The 17,809-nt window shown below is 49.3% G+C and overlaps 8 protein-coding genes across 8 annotated transcripts; 3 read left to right on the top strand and 5 right to left on the bottom strand.

Annotated features, from left to right (window-relative positions):
* Positions 1-1,105: 1,105 nt before the first annotated feature.
* Positions 1,106-3,171, top strand: TGAM01_v201539 (transcription factor Cmr1; the record flags this gene model as incomplete). The annotated part of the gene is made up of 2 exons (XM_018806370.1): positions 1,106-2,004; positions 2,061-3,171. 2 exons carry the CDS (start codon positions 1,106-1,108, stop codon positions 3,169-3,171), a joined length of 2,010 nt encoding a protein of 669 aa, XP_018660401.1.
* A 357-nt stretch (positions 3,172-3,528) lies between these two features.
* Positions 3,529-5,779, bottom strand: TGAM01_v201538 (hypothetical protein; the record flags this gene model as incomplete). The annotated part of the gene is made up of 2 exons (XM_018806371.1): positions 3,529-5,532; positions 5,597-5,779. 2 exons carry the CDS (start codon positions 5,777-5,779, stop codon positions 3,529-3,531), a joined length of 2,187 nt encoding a protein of 728 aa, XP_018660402.1.
* A 990-nt stretch (positions 5,780-6,769) lies between these two features.
* On the bottom strand, positions 6,770-7,708 carry TGAM01_v201537 (hypothetical protein; the record flags this gene model as incomplete). Its single annotated transcript, XM_018806372.1, has 1 exon — positions 6,770-7,708. One exon carries the CDS (start codon positions 7,706-7,708, stop codon positions 6,770-6,772), a length of 939 nt encoding a protein of 312 aa, XP_018660403.1.
* Positions 7,709-8,375: 667 nt separating this feature from the next.
* TGAM01_v201536 (MOSC domain-containing protein) lies at positions 8,376-10,105 on the bottom strand (the record flags this gene model as incomplete). The annotated part of the gene is made up of 2 exons (XM_018806373.2): positions 8,376-9,811; positions 9,868-10,105. 2 exons carry the CDS (start codon positions 10,103-10,105, stop codon positions 8,376-8,378), a joined length of 1,674 nt encoding a protein of 557 aa, XP_018660404.2.
* A 1,543-nt stretch (positions 10,106-11,648) lies between these two features.
* On the top strand, positions 11,649-12,415 carry TGAM01_v201535 (hypothetical protein; the record flags this gene model as incomplete). Its single annotated transcript, XM_024548787.1, has 3 exons — positions 11,649-12,131; positions 12,223-12,268; positions 12,360-12,415. The coding sequence occupies 3 exons, from the start codon at positions 11,649-11,651 to the stop codon at positions 12,413-12,415; spliced, it is 585 nt and encodes a 194-aa protein (XP_024406398.1).
* A 1,021-nt stretch (positions 12,416-13,436) lies between these two features.
* TGAM01_v201534 (hypothetical protein) lies at positions 13,437-14,147 on the bottom strand (the record flags this gene model as incomplete). The annotated part of the gene is made up of 1 exon (XM_018806375.1): positions 13,437-14,147. The coding sequence occupies one exon, from the start codon at positions 14,145-14,147 to the stop codon at positions 13,437-13,439; it is 711 nt and encodes a 236-aa protein (XP_018660406.1).
* Positions 14,148-15,357: 1,210 nt separating this feature from the next.
* TGAM01_v201533 (BUD32 protein kinase) lies at positions 15,358-16,143 on the top strand (the record flags this gene model as incomplete). The annotated part of the gene is made up of 1 exon (XM_018806376.1): positions 15,358-16,143. The coding sequence occupies one exon, from the start codon at positions 15,358-15,360 to the stop codon at positions 16,141-16,143; it is 786 nt and encodes a 261-aa protein (XP_018660407.1).
* A 295-nt stretch (positions 16,144-16,438) lies between these two features.
* TGAM01_v201532 (hypothetical protein) lies at positions 16,439-17,456 on the bottom strand (the record flags this gene model as incomplete). The annotated part of the gene is made up of 2 exons (XM_018806377.1): positions 16,439-17,354; positions 17,431-17,456. The coding sequence occupies 2 exons, from the start codon at positions 17,454-17,456 to the stop codon at positions 16,439-16,441; spliced, it is 942 nt and encodes a 313-aa protein (XP_018660408.1).
* Between the last annotated feature and the right edge of the window lie 353 nt (positions 17,457-17,809).

Below are 17,809 nucleotides of genomic sequence, written 5' to 3'. Positions count from 1 at the left end.
CCGGCTTCTTGCAGATGCAAGCTCGCACTTTTGATGAACATGGCACCTGTATGGGGGATTCTAAACTGCGTTCAAAGTTATCAGTGGAGACTTGTCGCTGTATCTCATCTCAACCAACTGTACAAGCAAAAGAACATTGAACAGTACCTCCTAGGCTTTACCCCTAACCAAAGCGAGCAACGCAGTGAGCGATGTGATGACGCAGCTAATGTGCATCAAGTTAAAGCCTCGCCACCAGTACCAATGACAACTCGTTTCGCCAACATCTTTACCTCTTCTTCCTTAAGCCTCAGGGGACGATACTCTTGGCAGTTCTGATCGACTTTGGAATTCTTGTAGCTAACAAGTCTGATCTTGATTTGGAGGAGACGCAACTGCTGCGGCTGTTTGTAAGCTCCAACGTTTTTCATAATTGCCTTTATAGCCGATGCTTACTTTGTCTGTATGAAAGATAAGGCAACGGAATGTTCAGGCTATCGCGATCCAGCAGTCTTCCAACAGCTTGGGAACACGCTCTTTGATTATGCCAATCCATTCCACACACTATTTCAAAAGACATGCTTTTGGCGGTTTCATGTCGACCTGATGTCTTTACCGAATCTTCTCTAGCCAATTATCAAACTTTTTTCACAGAATGAGTAGCGCACCTATGGCAAGGACGTATGCGCAACACAAGTGAAGCTCGTTGTCCACAAAAAGCATCCTTCTTTTATTAATAGCTGCTTACAGCAGCGGCTTCCTCGCGGCACCTTCTTTAATCGGTTTAACAAGACTCTTGGCTACTATCAGCGTTCCTGGCGAGTCACTTGGGCGATGTCGCTGTCGTGAACCAGTAAACTCTTCAAACAATTGGGCATCTCGATATCATCATCCAAGCTTCATAAACAGGCATCAGAATCCTTTACTCTATATCCGTGTTTCGTCGTGCCCTACTCACCCAATACTAAGACAAATCAACAAGACCGACTTACAAGACATTTGCTGTCTAGTATTATAATATCATCGCTGCCGTCAGCGCTACCATAGACCAGCCAGAAGCTATTTTCGACGAGCTACTACGTCATCTTCCATTCTACCGCTCTTGAACTAAACCACCAACCATATAATGAAGCTTCACAAATCGAAAGGTCACGTCGAGCCTCCTTCTGGGCCTTTCAGCCACCCTTGTATATCTGGACGATCGCTCATCGCTTGCCAAAACTGCGCGAGTGCCAAAACTGGCTGTGATAAAAGGTATCCATGCTCGAGATGTCTCGAAAAGAATCTCTCATGCATCACACGATACGCCCGCCGAGCATCCAAGGTTGCTATGCGAGCAGCAGCACAAGCAGCGTCGTCCTTACCAACAAATAGCCTTCTCACACCGACCGTTGAAAGTAGCTCTGAAAACGTTCTCCTCCAAAGTCCGATACAGCACCTCCATGGAGGCCCCGATCAGTATGACGACCATTTCCAAAACGCATTCATTAACCCTCTTTCGCCTTTGTCAGGATACTCTGCCACCGCTACATCTTTGGGTAGTTCATCATACTCAGATGTAAACGTCTTCGAACTTGGACAAAATTCACCTACACATGTCGGAATTTCCGACTTTCCTACAAAGATGGAGCTCATTGACAACGATATGTCGATAGGCCTACCCAACAACTTTCAATGTTGTCCAGAGAATACAGATAGTTGCTCCTGCAAATTAGCTCCGTTCCCGGGATTATTTCCCTTCAAAGAGCCAAAGAATTATGGAGGCTTTACCGACATACCACAAGACGTTGGCAAACATACAGCCAACTTTCAAGGAGGCTTTTACAATCCTTTTCTCGATGCCAGCAGTACCCTCAACCCAATATATTTATCAGAAATCCCAGGTCTACATTTGGCAAGAATTTGGATAAGAAGGTTGAAGCGCAAGGGCCTATTCGACGGCCACGCTCCGAACGTTCATGTAGATGAATCAATACAAATACATCAGCAGTTGCATCTGGATGGTCAACATCTTAGTCATGATAGGTATGTCTTCTTTGGACACAGCTTTGTAATGTTTTCTAAGATATGTTTTTATACAGTTTAGCATATAGCTGGGCCATATTGGATCAAGAACTAAGCTTGTTCCACGACGTTGAACAGACACTTTCGCTTTCCAATCTGGCACCACCTCTCCCTGATCCCAAACTTCCGTGGTATTCAAGAACAATTATCCAAGCTACTTGTTCATATTTGATGGGCGGGACTTACTCAAATATCATCAACCCAGAGGAGTCGCCAAGCTTTGAGTTCCGTCAAACATTGAAGCAACTGTTCCAAAACTTTATCCAAGGCACGCTATCAGAGAGAGTGCCTCCACGGCATCTTCAGCTTCTCCTCCACCCGCTGCAAGCCTTAGCCTACCACTCTAGAGGCCTGCTTTTGTGTGCAAAGAGCACTCCTTCTGAAGCATTAGGTAGAATTGCCACCTCCAGCGTTCTGGAAACGGAGAGACTTCTGCAATCATGGTATATGCTTGCCACAGAACCTCATGGCGAGGAGGATACATGTTCAAATGATATTAGGCTTGGTCTAATCCTTTACCATTTCATATCCCTCAACCTAGCAGCCAACCTAGTGGGCATCGAGCAACTCACCGACCCAGGGACCAGCACCCTCGATATTGGCTGCTGGCAGCACTTTCTCCAAAACCAAGAATGCTTCCGCAGCCACCGAAATGCCATATTCCACTGCGGCCAAGCATTGCGACACTTACGCGCCGTGGGCGTCGACGTAGCACGCCCTTGGTGGTGGCCAACAGCCATACAAAGGGCAATTCTGACGTTATGGACCGCTTCTCATCTTGCGCCCATCAGTTCGTGCCCAACCATCCCAGAGGCATCATCCGTGTTCCCAATGGAAGATTTGTGGCAGCAGAGCTCCTCCATGGACATGGTACCAGAAACCTCTGAGCTCTGCATTGTCGCTATTGATGGTGCTGCCCCTGAGGATGTCTGTTTCCGCGACGTCAACTGGAGCGAGAAATATATACCGGTTTTGACACGTTTGGATGAGGGAGTAGTGGTTCTGACCGACGCGATGGGCATTCTGGAATATGGAATCTCGCTCATCAATGCGTTCCCTGGCTCTCCGGAAGGGGAGGCAGTAGTTTCGTTGCTCAAGGGCCTTGGGCAAGTTTGGGAAGGCAAGTAACAACAGTCATTGAATTCGGCTTGTTTTCTTCTTGTTATGGCGAGATAATTTTCAAGGGTAGGATAGCTGGCACAGATAATGCTTTTCAATAGTTTCGGAAGGCCAAGGTCATATTCATATTCATTTGACTTGCAAAGTATCATACTAATCGATCAGTCTTCATGATATATCCCGTCGTGAGTAAATAGCAATATCTTGTAACGCCCAAACGCCAAGCAAAAATGCTCCTCTCCGCTCAAAGACACTAGTCTGAAGAAGTGTTATCCAAATAAAGCCGTCATAGTTGCAGTATCATAAATCCCAAAGCCATGCCATCATCCAATCTTCTCAACGCCCGCGTCCATGTCCACCACATCCTCATTCAACATTGCCAGATATCAAGCCCTGTAGTTCAAAGGGACTAAGCGTGCTCCTCCGCCTCGACGAAACTTTGGCCACCCGAATATCCCTCTTGCGTTTCTCGGGTTTCTGTACTTCTTGCTGTGCAACTTCTCGCTTTATCGGACTAGCACTCCTGGGCCGACCGGCTACCGAAGCCTGTATTCTTGCCGCCGCCGAAGGTCTCGACAGCTCCGTGGCAGAGGCCACTGCAGGTCTTTGAGCAGTCTTTGCAGCTCGCAGGGTTTGGAGTTTTGCGCGCGCAGCATCAGCTTGCTTTTCCGAGGCGGCGAGCTTGGCGGCAATGGCAGCTTTGGATGGCGAGCTACCAAGCTGTGGCCGCGAAACCCTGTTTGCCTGTGTTGGTGCCAGACGGACAGGCATACGACGTGGGTTGGATCGTATGCCCCCTGGGTTGGAACTGGCACCAGCCGCAGGGCCGCTTCGAGAGGCTGGAGGTTCTTCTGCTCGGTTGTTTGACAGTAGAGCTTCATCTAGAGATGACGTTGATGCAACAAGCGGCGGCTCTTCGGGCCTAGTTGTCTTTGTACCATCAAGCCGCTGCCTCTGGGAAGTCCCTAGTGCCTTTACAACTCGATTAGATGTAAATTTGGGGGCCTCGGCGCTGTTAACTGCAGCCGTCTGCTGCATGATAGAGCCACTGGGCTTTTGTCGATGTCTACTTTGCAAAGGACCGCGGTTGCCAGCTGAAGAAGAATTCTGAAGCGGAACCAAGTGAGGAGGCGGTATGGGAGGTTGATCTGACTCTATATCATCAGCCGCCCCCGAATCTTCCATCCCGGGGACATGGTTGTTTGGTGGTTCTTCGTCAATTTCCATAACATCGTCGTCGTCATTTCTGTCGTTGTCGTCGTTGCCGCCGTCACCTTCGTCGTTGTTGTCAGGACCGCCTGACTCATCGTTACTATAACCATAGATGTCCTCTTCGAGATCGTCCTCTTCTTCGTCTTCCTCTGCGACATCAGCCATCCCCTGGTACGATCCTTTAGGAGGACAGGGCGATTGTTTCGACTCGTCATCTTCCTCTTCTTCTTCGCTTTCTTCTGCCACGACTGGTAGGCCGGGTTCTCGTCCGGTCCTTGTTTCCTCAACATTGGAGACGCGGACCGGGCTCAAATGCAATCCCATCTTGAGATCCTCCTCCCCAATAGGTTTCCCAGTTTTATTCATTCTCTTCCGCCAGCCATCCATCAGATGAACAGCGTCTTCCCATCGGCTCTCCATCTTGATCCAGCCAGCTTTAAGACGATCGATTTCTTCCTCTCGCACCATAACCTCTTCGATTGGCACAAAGGATGGGTTCGTCAAGATTGTTCTCAGGTGTTCCATCACAGCGCCAAGCTCCGATGCCATCTCCTGCCAGCCTTGCGGCTTGACAACCTCAGATTCCTCTTTGACTTCGCTATTCCATCCACTCATCTCGCACAGCCGATCTTTTGCCTGTCGCACGACGTTCAAGAGAGTCTCGTTCTCTTCGCTCAAGTTCTGCGCCAAGCTAGCAAGAAAAGAGTTTGTCTCGGTACGCAAGGAATAATCTTCGTCTTCAATGTTTCCTCCACGTGTGAGCGATCTCCTGCTTTCATTGCCCACATCTCCTGTCACGGTAATCGACACGACTCCAGAGCTGGTTCTTGTTCCTCTCGCGCGACCCGCCTCGCCGACCTGCTTCTTGAGACTTTCGATTTGTCGATCACGCCTCCGTACTTCGGTCGCGCATGCGGTTCGTACTTGTCCCACTAATCCTTTTGTGCGTGCCAGCTCATCTTTGAGTCCTCGCACAGTCGACTCTGCTGACTTGAGCTGGGTCTTGAGCGAAGCTTCGGATGCCGTGGCGATGTCGCTTCTGCGCTGGGCCTCGGCAGCCTTCTCTGATAGTCGCGCAATGTCGCTTGTGTATTTTAAGTTCTCCGCTCGAAGACCGCGCAGCGCTACCGAGAGGGACTCGCGTTGTTCTGCATCTCGCTGGTGGTGTATTAGCTTGAATGGTTCTTCTTGTTATTCTAGTAAGAGTGTCTCAGAAACGTACATCTCGTCGGATAATGAGATCATTCAAGATGCTTATGATGCGGCCTGCAGTCTCTGCGGTGCTGTATTCGTCTTCTCCCAGGCTTGTGAAGTCGATGTCGCGGCCATCGCGGAGAAGTCCTCTCGACAGCAGCTGGTTGTTGATGTACTGCGAAGCTGTCCACAGATTCTCCGCATCAATCATGTTGACCAGATGCAGCAACTCAGGCAAAAGACGGTGAGATAAATCAGGCGATCAGTCAGTCTCTTGTTTACCATGCCTCAACACAAACTCGAGCTGTTGATCGCAGGTAAACTGAGCTCGGTATCGGCTCTATGCGACCGCAAGGTTTTGGTTGCCATGTGGAGGAAGTAAACAACGCCTGATAAGCTTTGCATGACTAAGCATGGATGCGTCCAACAAACTACACGCAACGCGAAGTGATGAAACCATAGCCATTTATGACAATAATTTTTCCAATTTTTTGGGAAACTAGCTGAAAGAAACAAGCACGCCTTTTGCATATAGTAAAACTCTTCCTCGAACCTAGTTTGTGGATACGTCCATCACTTTTAAACAAGGCACAGACATGATGGGCACGTAGATACAAATAAGTAACTAAAGTCATATTTGCTGAGAATATATATATGCTCGTGATATTTATATACAGTGGTGGTATCATTATATGACCACATCCTCGTGGCGCGATATCCTTATTGTTGAGTTTTCTAACGGCTTCGGTAGTAGGTAGCGTTCAACTTGGGTCATAGATTTCTGATGACTCGCTGCAACGAAATCGGTAGGGTTGGCGAACGAGTACTGGAAGGTGATATCGAGACTGTGCGTCTGCTTCATATAGACATCGTTTCTATTCGAATACTCAAAGCCCTCATCGAACCGACAAGTCCAGTGTTCCTAGATACGGCGTTAATACCATTTTCACCGCATGCTATGTGAGAAAAAAGCGTCTCGTCTGTTCGTCCAAGCCTCAGAAGAGTTGAGAAGATTGTTGTTACGCGGTTGTTTTCGACATCAGCCGGAATAGAGCCCAGGCGAGCCTGGATTCTCTTCTAGCCTCTCGATGGCCCCGCGTGCGTCATCATGCTTGCATTTCGTACAAAGCAAAAGCCCCCAAGTAAATGAAAATCTCAACTTACTTCACTTCATTGACCATACGAAAGAGGTTCTTCTGCATCATGTCTCCGGCTTGAACTTCCCCCTCTTTTCTTTCATCGCATTGACCTTCTTCTTGTCCTCTTCGAAGCGTTTCAGCAGTTCCGCCTGCTCTTGCTTCCGTCGTTCTCGCAGCTGGAAGCGGTAAAAGTCCGTCAACTCAGACTTCTTCTTATCGGCCTTTTCGACCATCTTGCGTCTAGCCTCTTCAGCTTCGAACTGGTTCGCCGGGTTGATCTTTCCACCACGAGTAACAGTAACGAAGCCATCTTCATCAGGCTCATTGCGCAGGCGCTTGCTGAGCTCGGCAGCTTCCTTCTCTTTCCTGTTGAATACGTTGAAGAATGCATGTGTGGCATTTTGTATTTCTTTCTTATTGGCACGGCAGAGCCGTAAATGGGAAGAGATCCATGGTGAGCCTAGTGGCTGGACGTCACCAGAGATGCTCTGGCCCCATACGGGATATTTCTTGGTCTTTTGAAGTTTCGCAATCGCCTTGAGAACGAGTTGCACGCTCTTGTCATCAGCGAGCAGTACAACAGCCGTGCTACTGCTTCTATGCAGTTGGCGTGTCCAAATATCTGGTAATCGTGCAGCCTCTTCTTCCGCCCTCTCTTCATCCTCGACGTCTCCCCTCTTCCGTTTACGCGCATATCCAGCAACCTTGAGCGCTCGGGCAGGATCGATTGCAACAGCAGCTTTGTTGTCGTCTTCGAAGGCTATGGTCTCGAATCGTCCGGCGCCGACAAGATCGGTGAATATTGCCCGGAAATGAGGCTCTGTGCTATCTGCAGGAATGTTTTTCAGGAAGAGGCTGCGAGAATCATTCGCCGTTGGGATCTTGGGCGCATTTCTTCGTATCCGCACTTCGTGAATGGCTGTCTCTGGAAATGAAGCGACCGGAGGCATCTGAATGGGGAGAATGGCGAACTGATCGCCAGTCGCATCTAAAGGAGCCATTTTGGCGAGATATTTGGGAGATGGCAGCTCTGCGTCTCTTGCGTAGGAACGAAGATTTGCTCGCGCTTGATGCTCCAAGGTCTTGAGAAAAAATTGGCCCCACTATCCGTATCGATATGGAAGGGCTCTTCAGTTGTGTTAGCATCAATCAATGCCGCAGGCTCTAAGTATTTAAATTCTCCCTGCGCAAGCAGAAACAGAATATTACTGCCATATACCAAGAATTACTGCTATTTTAGAGGAGAAGACGAGAAAGGAAAAAAAGGAAAAAGATCGTTCACTACAGGTAAAATTCCTGGCTACCGGTATTCAGAGCAGCAAAAAATGACGAGAGTGGGACTCGAACCCACGCGGATTGCTCCACCAGGAATTGCTGTTAAGGTAGCCTTAACCTGACGCCATAACCAACTCGGCCATCTCGCCGTTAGATGCTATACAGGGGCCAAAATTATACTAAGAACCCTTGCACAGCCGTTTCGGATATTCTGCATCAATAACTCTTAGGTTACTCATGCGATGGATGCAGTACAGAATATATTGAAGGTAGTCTTTACGAGCTGATAGTGCAAGAGCAGTATAACTGATACAAGAAGATATCGTATATATCGCATAAATGAATCACAGCCATCTACAAACACAAGAAAGTCATCTTGCTCGCATATAGCATCTACACTTCAATGGCAATCCTTCCCACGCCACGACTCACACATGCCAACATGGAAACAGCCTTTTCATCCGGCATAAGCGCGGAGCCTCGATGAATGATCTCCCCGTTTTTGACAGTAACTTTGCATGTGCCGCAATTGCCCACTTCGCAGCTCGAGGGAATGTCGTCGAATTCCCGCTTCAAGACCTCCAATAAACTCTCCTCTTCTCCGACTTGAACAACTTTATTCTTTCTGTTGGTGATGATTGCTTCGAAAGGATCTCCAGAAGTGTCGGCAGAAAAGGCCTCAAAATGTATCTCTTGCGGCGAAATGCCGGCCTCGTCGGCGGTAACCTTGGCTACTTCCATCATACGGATAGGCCCGCAAACATATGTAAAACTGTTCCAGGGGAGGGTCTTCATGATGTTGCTCAAGTCCATCCTTTGGCCTTTTGACTTGTCGTATATAATCACTCTATCTCCATATGATTCCAACCGATCTTGGAAAGGGATGTCGTCGGAAGACCGCACAGCATAGTGGAGTTGAAAGCTCCAGTTGATATTGTCGTATCTGTCCATCATATGCAGGAATGCGGTAATGCCAATGCCTCCAGCTATGAAAACGTGGTGACTTGCTGCTCCTACCGGTCCGTTAACATCGCTCGTAACATTAGCCACCTGGATGGCATCCCCCTCTTTGAGAGATTTATGCATATATCGCGAGCCGCCTCGACTGTTATCGTCAAGAGAAATACCAAACTCCAATCTTCTGACGTCTTCAGCTTCGCCTCCGCTACTTGACACAACAGAATATGTTCTGACAAGGCCATTTCCCAGCTTGAGCTTTGCGTGGGCTCCAATGGGGTACTTCTCAGAGTGAGCCTTTGGAGGAGCCTCAATCACCAGCGAAACGGTTCTCGGTGTTTCAACTTTGCGGCTGACCACCTTGAAGCTTTCCCAATCGTCTTCTTTCTTATGCAATTTCCGCCTTTGAGCCTTGGCTACGCGTCTCTGAAACTGGTTGCGGGCCTCGTTGCCGAGAGCCTCAACTTCAGCCAGCTTCTCATTCATCTCGTCATTGTCAGTCACGCGATGGAGATACTCCTGGACCCGTTCAATCGTCCACGCTGGCCATTTTCTCTCAACGAGCTTCAGTTCGTCGCCGGAGTTTACGGTACCCTCGCGGAGGACACGGTAATACCATCCGGTGCGGCTTGTCTTGTAAGTCTCAGGGGCGAAATTCTTCAACGAGAAGCGATGGTTGAGTTTGAAACATGGCTGCCGTGGAAGGGATACTTGGAGGATGACTTCTGAACCAACAGAGATAACGTCACCAATACAGACATTCCGTTCATTCATGTGCGCCGTGACAAAGTTTTCTCCAAAACCGCCTGGGACGAACTTGTCGAGTCGGTCGGGATAAGATTCTTGCCACGACGGATAATGAGAAGAGCAATCTATGAAGCGGTTTGTTAGTCTGAAGCCGTTAATAGAACTCAAGGAAGTTGTTTACATCCAAGAATAGCCTTATCTGGGCCGCCATGAAACGTAGGATCGTGCTCATCTCCTTCAAGCCCCAACTTATCAATCTTCATAGAAACAGTGCGAAGCTGCTTGTCAATTCCTGACATGACATTCAAGCCTGGCATTTGTTTCATTCCAGAGGTGCGGATTTCGATGAGGCGGTCGGCCTCAAAGGGCGCCACAAGATTGTCTAGATATGAGCTTCTCATTGTACTGGTCAATGTCATGGAAAAGGCAACGACGAGAAGTGTGGAGATGAGAGATCCTGAGGTGTAAGTGCAAGTCATTAGAGACTACAGTGCGAGTACTGTATCTCGCTCGGACTTACTCTAAAGAGAAAGCACCAACGAACTTCGGCCGTCCGAGCACTTTGCAGCTTTTATTTGTGTGTTATACGGTCGTCAAAATGACGAATATAACTAGGCAAAAGTTATTTCAGCATCCCAATTCTGTTATTCATAGAAAATTAATGGCTTTGCCGTTCCTAGCTTACAGGCTTCACAGGCTGATTCCCAATACTGCCACTCCAAGCTTTTTTTGCCTGCCGACCTTTTGACTCTTCGGCCGGCGCACTGTATCGGACTCTTACGGTTAGATTACCGAGTGGCCTTTATCGTCAATGCATGGAGTATCGAGCATTGTACAAATTGAGCTAAGACTGGGAAAAATGTCGGGTTATATTCACATCTTATCTTTAGATAACGGCCCAACTGAATTGAAATTACTAGAGACTCTTTTGATAAAGTTTTTCCGTTCCAATTACAAACTCAGTATCAAACAAAAGAAGAGCAGTCGAGCTATCAGGAACCCACAGCGGCTTGACGACACAAAAAATTCCCTTGACCCTATACTAATGCATTAAATCTGAGAAAAACCCAATTTTTTTCTAGTGCAATGTTTTCTCGCAATGTTTTCTCGCTGTCCTGTTTCAACATTTCCGCGGCATGGGGAAAGCTACCCTGCAACCAGAAAATTTTCAGTATAATAGCAAACTCCAGCAATCATGTATAATGCAAGATACGACGATTTTCGACCAATTCCCAATAGGGTTCTGTGGTCTAATGGTTAGGACTTTGGATTTTGATGAAGAATCAATTCCAGCAGCGAGGGTTCGATTCCCTCCAGAACCTTTTTTTGCTGTTTTTTGTTAGCTAGGGACTGGGGCTAGTTTGGCTTGTGCCGAGCGCCATTTCCTCTCTCAATGGGGCAAGAGGCTCGATGTTCAAGTTGTGTGCCCTTACTCCATATATGTTTGACGTTGAAGAATATCCTTTGTTTCATATTACAAGCTCAACAAGTGTATAGCATTAACCGTTCTTTTTTGTAAAGCCACGTAATGAATGACACATCAGCATGAGCTGAGCAATAGTGACTAGCCCTCAGATTGTCTTTTGCCAAACTGTCGATTAACACAGCTTAGCTGTATGCTCTTCCGCAGTGACTGCCCTGTTTCAAGTGTACCAATCCCAAGTAAAGAAATAAATACTCCAGAGATCTGCTGTATTACCCAATGGCTAAACGACTTGATAGCCTATTTCGCCGAGGTTAGTCATATCATTGGCCGGATTCTTTGCTTCCAGCAGGGGGATAATACAATTGCCGGTTTTCGGCCCCGATGTGGAGATGTGACTCCGGATACCCCGCGCCGGGGTGTGTAAGTACACGATCTATATAAGATAGACAGCTCTACTGTCAATGTAGGAGAAAACGAAAAGCCGCATCTCATACTTTCTGTCGGGTTATCAAATCTAAATAGACATTATACACACCATGCGTCTCCCCTACGTCGCCGATCCTCCTCCAGTTCAAACCACCGAAGATGCCGCCATCGTGCAGCGCATCCGTGAGCGCCGCGCTCCACGGCCTCTCCAAGCACTGGACCTGACGCTCCTCCATTCACCCCCCGTAGCAGACGGCTGGAACTCATTCCTCGGCGCCGTCCGCACCAAGACTTCTCTCGCCGACGACGTGCGAGAGCTAGCCATCTCACGCGTTGCCGTGTGCAACAAGGCGTGGTATGAATGGGGGCATCATGCGCCACTGGCCATCCAGGGCGGCGTGAGCGTGAATGCCATGGAGGCTGTGAAGAGCGATGTCTTGGGAGAGAGGCCAGAGGGGCTGTTGAGCGAGAAGCAGTGGGCTGTGCTGGTGTATACGGATGAGATGACGAGAAACGTGCAGGTCAAGGATGAGACGTTTGCGGCGTTGAAGAGTCATTTCAGTGATCAGGAGGTTGTGGAGATTACGGCAACGGTGAGTCGATTACTTGACCATCTCGCATATGAGATATAGATCAAGATTGCGACATTTGTTTTCTCGAGGTGCTGATTTATCTATCTTATAGGTCGCTGCATACAACTGCGTGAGTAGGTTTTTGGTGGCTTTGAATGGTACGTTCAAGCTATGAATTATCTTTCATTTATTGCTCATTCATCATGTTTTCCCATGTGGCTGTCCATTACTAACATTGCACATTTATAGTGGGTGAAAAGAATGGCACTGTCCCCGGGCCTGTTTCTGAATTGGCTCCTCATTGATAGTACATTGTTGCAAATACTTTACAACTGTAGCTGGTATAAAAAAAAGTGCTAGAGAAACTAGAATGATGAAAAGAACTTATCTGATGATAATGAACGTGAAGGAATCTTGGAAACAGGAAGAGGTAATCCACCAATCACGAACCGTAATAGAAAGCAATAATGCTGCGAAGGAGAAGCTTGTGTATGCGCTTTTTGTGATATAGTCTTGCTTTGTCAATTCTATGAGCCTGTCGTTGTAATTCGAGTTGTGATAGGGACTGCATGTATTGGGTTAGCTTCGAGTACAACGTAAAGACAGGTCTTCTTCCGGCAATGCAGGAAGGAAAAATGTATGATTGATACAAGGCGTGTGACGCACTGGTTGTCTGCCCGCCTTCTTCAGGCGTGCCTGTTATAGCAACATGCATGGCCTCTCATAGTTAGAAGGGCAATGCCACCTTTTATCAAGACTAAATCACTCCTGCTCCTACTTTGGAAGATGAGCAGAAAGCCATTTTCAGCACAAGGCCGAGGTACCAAACGAGCATTGATACAGGTCAGGCAGCTAAATGAAGATATTCGCTATCATCACTCAGTGAGTCTAACGCAGCTCGACACTGTCATAAAATATTGCTCACTTTCTCCATTTTTTCCTGGATTAGATGATTATAAATCAAAGGGTATACTATCTAAAGAGTGCTTGTGTGTAATAATCCAAGTAATAAAAAGTGGTAAAATAGTCCAAATACCCAAAGCCCAAAGTCCAAAGCCCGCCATCCACATCTTTATAACCGCGTGCGCCATGGCACGAAATTCCGTTGCCCTATCAGTTAGGTCTCTTTTCTTCTCGTATATATCGTTAATAAATCTTGCTTGCGAACATCTGTTTTGGCTTGTCATGTCACCCTTTCTGGCTGATCTCGTTGTTGGTATTGCTCGTGCAAGATCCGTAAGGAAAGTCGTCATCATGTCGTCGGAAATTCTAGTTCGCATGCCATTGAAAGCGTGTGTAAGTTTGTTTGCTTGCGTGCAAATCTCCTCACTGTGTCGGACTTTCCATGAGCTTTTCGATAGAAGCATGTCGTGCTCGCATCCGCGGCGACATTTGCAGCTCCTGGACGACTCCGGCCCAGCCACTCCGCTGGGGGGTTTCGACATGCTCATGGTGACCGATGGCCTGGGTAGTCAGTCTCCGGCTAGGCGTGCGCTTTGGCAGATCATCAAGCGACTTCTTTGCCGAGAGTCTGGTGGGCGTTGTGTAAGCGGCCGTCTTCTCGGGCAGTGGTGGCGGAGGGGGAGGCTGTTTCTCTGCAATGGAGGTGATGATGCCCAGGTAAGCCATCATGAAACGCATGCGAAGCGAGTCCAATCGTTTCATCCTCTCCTCAATCTGCGCGCGCTTCGACGCCCACATGATCCTCGAGCTGGTCCGCAGCGTGGTTGCGCTCTCTTCGCGGACCAAGTGGTTCAGATCGTCGCGCAAGTCATCGCCAATCCTCTGGATTTCCCGCAGCAGACGATTGAGGCGGATCTTGTCTTCCAGACGCTGGACCTTGGAGACGTCACGGTCGTAGCCCTCGTTTTCCTCAATGGAAAAGTCGAGCGTGTCGATGAAGCTGGCCACCTCCTGCGGCGCAACCCTGTACGCCGTCCAGTACGAATTCGCAGTCTGTGCGATCATCACGATAGTCATGCCAGTGGCGGAACCGGCCAATATGTAGGCCCACTGGAGCCAGCCTGAGTCGGCCATTATGCAGCGGAGGGCAGCAAAGCACAAGTCGTGATGCCGTCCCAGAAGGGCAGAGGCATGGCCTGCGGCGAGGAGGCGGGAGCTTTGTCTTTTAGTTGATTTACAGGCTAGATGGAGGAAGAAAGGAAGAGTGAAGAAAGGAACAAAGAAATTGAGAAAAAGAAAGCAAAATGACTAACAGACAAGGTGGAATGGATGACGAGTTGCGTAGCGGAGGAGAAGAGGGAGCCCTGATCCCAGCCCTGATTGGGTGAGTGTGGCAGCATAGAGTGCATGTATGTAATAGTAATTCACTCTTACAGCTGGAGAGCAAGTTGTTGGGATCGTGGGCCGCGAGCTGAGGGAGAGCAGAAGAGACACAAAGGCAGAATCGCAGTGCCACAAGCGGAGAAGCAAATACTGCGCTGTGTGTGCCAGACTTTGATGATGCTGTTTGGTTCCTGCAAGTGCCTGGAAGCGATATTGTAACGCTCATCCCGGATTCCGTGGCACTCTGCAGGACCGCAGCGAGAGACTCCATGTACCTACATTTAGCTATGATGAACGGCGAAAAAAGATGTTGGGGAGGGTGTCTATGCTAGCAGTAGATGCATGTATTAGACCAGAGCTGCCCTTTGGACCAGTCACAAGGGCACACACCAGTGTTTGCATGACACAGGATTCCATGGAAGCCAAAAAAACTCAGCTGTGGTTGCATGCTTGAGGATTGCTTTAGGTGGTAAACCAGGTACCTGACAGCATACTGCTTGGGTGTTAAAGCAATTATATCATTCAACAGAGTTTCTACAGTATTCGCATCTTTATCGACATGGATTATTCTCTAGATAGACTGACATCTGATGGAAGCTTCTGCAGCCCTTGCAGCGATCCCCCAATCCAGCCCACAAATGGCAGGCTGTCCAGCGAGCTTCCACTGTCCTGCATATTGGCAGCTCTGCGCTGTCCCGCTGTAGCCAATAGCACTGCTGCCATGTCAACCCCACTATAGCGCGCAACTTTCAAGCGACGAAAAAAAGGCCATGACTGCGTTTGATCTTATCAGAAATGACTTGCAGAGTGCATCGCAGCGACCCAGGCCCGAAATAGAAGCCGAATTGTTACTTGTACCTTTCGGAGAAAATCTTTGACCCAAGCTTGTGACTAAACCAATTCGCTCTCCTCACAGCCTTTCAACTCGTCCTCTTTTCCACCAGATCGCTCCCCAGTAGCCATGGCGGCCGCTGTATCAGACGCCGCAGCGCCGGCGCATGAATTTCCGCTGCCCAAGATTCTCACCAACCCCGCGTCAACCCCGCCAACACTCATCACACAAGGCGCCGAAGGCCGCCTCTACAAGACGACATACCTGCTGCCCGACACCGCCTGCGCCCTGAAGTACCGTCCGCCGAAGCCGTGGCGCCATCCCGTCCTCGACCAGCGCCTGACCAGACACCGCATCCTGTCCGAGGCGCGCATCCTCGCCAAGTGCCGCCGCAATGGGCTCCGCGTGCCCTCCGTGTATGCCCTGGACGAGAGCGCGGGCTGGCTGATGCTGGAGTGGATCGAGGGCACGCCCGTGCGCGTCAACATCAATAATAGGCTGGGGAACAGAACCGAGGGCATCGAGGATGACGAGCAGCTCAAGGATTTGATGCGGAAGATTGGCACAGCGGTGGGCAAGATGCACAGCATTGGCATTATACACGGCGACTTGACGACGAGCAACATGATGCTGAAGCCCCCTTCGGCAAGCAATCAGTCTGATGGCGCGACCGGCCTCGAGGGAGAGATTGTCATTATAGATCTTGGGCTTGCCAGTGGAGGTGTACATGACGAGGACAGGGCGGTCGATCTGTATGTCCTCGAGCGTGCTTTTGGTAGCACGCATCCCCGTGCCGAATGCATCTTCAACGAGGTCCTGGAGGCATACAAAAAGTCATTCAAGCAGGCCGGCGTGGCCCTCAAGAAGCTGGAAGAAGTAAGGATGAGGGGCCGGAAGAGAAGTATGCTCGGCTAGAACGTGATTGTATGACGGGAAAACCCCGAAGGAGGACAATGTTCAAAAAAAGGAAATCTTTTTTCATTTTCTTCGATTACTTCCTTGCCAGCCAGAGAGGAGGAAGGAGAAGGAAATTTACGACATATATAGAGTATAGTTCCATGTAATGATGCCCGCTGTTATGATATCCAAAATGAATAAATCAACATAAGAATGCAAAACAAAAACACCGCTTTTAGTAACAGTTAAAAAAGGAAGATTCATGATATATCCAAGTGGGAAAAAGGGGGGCCTTGGCGGAGGCTACTCTCTTCTACTGAAGCGCAGCCCCCGCGAAGTAGCCCTTGTTCTCAATCACTCCACGATCCTTGACATATGCAACGTATCGAGCAACCCATTGCGGGAAGAGCTCGCCTTCAAGGCCGGCGCCGCCATTAGCAGCATCGGCCAGCACTCCTGCACCCTGGGGTCCATGGCCGAGGAGCTCTCGCAAGGTGCCGCGAGGAAGGATATCGGTGCAATCGGTGTGGACATGCAGCTCCACGCTCTCTTCTTCCGCCAGCTTTAACAGGGGCTCGGGGACGTTGCAGCAGTCCTGCAGGTTGACCTGATCGACGGTCGGGCGGATCGCTGTCTGCTGAAGAAAAGCCCGGAGCTTCTCGCTGCCAAACTCAGCAACGCCGAGGCGCTTGGCCAGGCCTTGGCTGTGCAGGTCCTCAAAGACTTTCCAGGACGCGAGCTCTTCCTCTAGATTTCCCTGCTGGGCGTTGATGCGCTCGGCTTGCTTTTCGCACGTGCCCTCAAATGACATTCCGGGGAAGGAGACGATCAAAAGGTCAATGGCCTGGATGCCGAGCTCCTTGCGCACAAGGTCCAGCGCCTCGCGCGCATACTGCTCGCGGTCCTGGACCGTCGTGCCGGGCAGCAGGAACAGCTTGACGGTGATTTCGTAGTCGCTTGCCTCCTCGCGCAGACCGGCCGCCTGCCAGTTGATCCTGGGAATGTACAGCGTCTTCTCGTCTCGCTCCGTCCACAATTCGACCGGCGTCTGGGGCGGCGAGGGCAGGGTGTTGGCGCCGTTGGCTGCCGTTGGTGATGCGGCGAGCGCATAGTCTAGCCGTGTCGCGACGAAGTTGTCCCGGAGAGAATTGACGAGCTCTTGGTTCGATCTTGGTCTTTTGCCGCCGTTGATTTTGCGGATGATGGATGGGCTGCCGGACATGACATTGCTATTGGATCGCACAGCGATTAGGAAAAGGCTCGGGCATTTTTTTTTTACACAAGCAGCAAGGGGAGAAAACGAACCCCGTAGAGAGAATGATTTTCGTCATTGCGATGGTGGTAAGTAAATTTAGAGAGTCCTAGATGTTTGATAGATACTCAATGCGACTTTGGTAGGTTGTGGTTCGATGAGAGCGAAAGTGCAAAAAGAAGTTTTTGGAAACAGCGCCCTATAAGTCAAAAGCGCCCAAGACCCATTCTCGGCATATGCGAGTAACAGTAGCTTTTTTTTTTTTCTTTCGTCGCAACGAACTAAATCGCGTATTTACCTACTCCAGATGGGCGGGAGGCAGACGCCGTATTACTAATGAGCCGGGTGGATATTGAAAGGATGATCGGAGAAGGAGAGTTTTAATTCTGCAAAGGTTACAGTCTCTGTTTATTTGGCTTTTGCGGCTGCTAG

Source organism: Trichoderma gamsii (genome assembly GCF_001481775.2).
Source record: "Trichoderma gamsii strain T6085 chromosome Unknown Scaffold_4.2, whole genome shotgun sequence".
In the NCBI taxonomy this organism is placed as follows: domain Eukaryota; kingdom Fungi; phylum Ascomycota; class Sordariomycetes; order Hypocreales; family Hypocreaceae; genus Trichoderma; species Trichoderma gamsii.
Note: the sequence above shows the minus strand (reverse complement) of the source record. Positions and strands in the feature narration are given on the sequence as shown.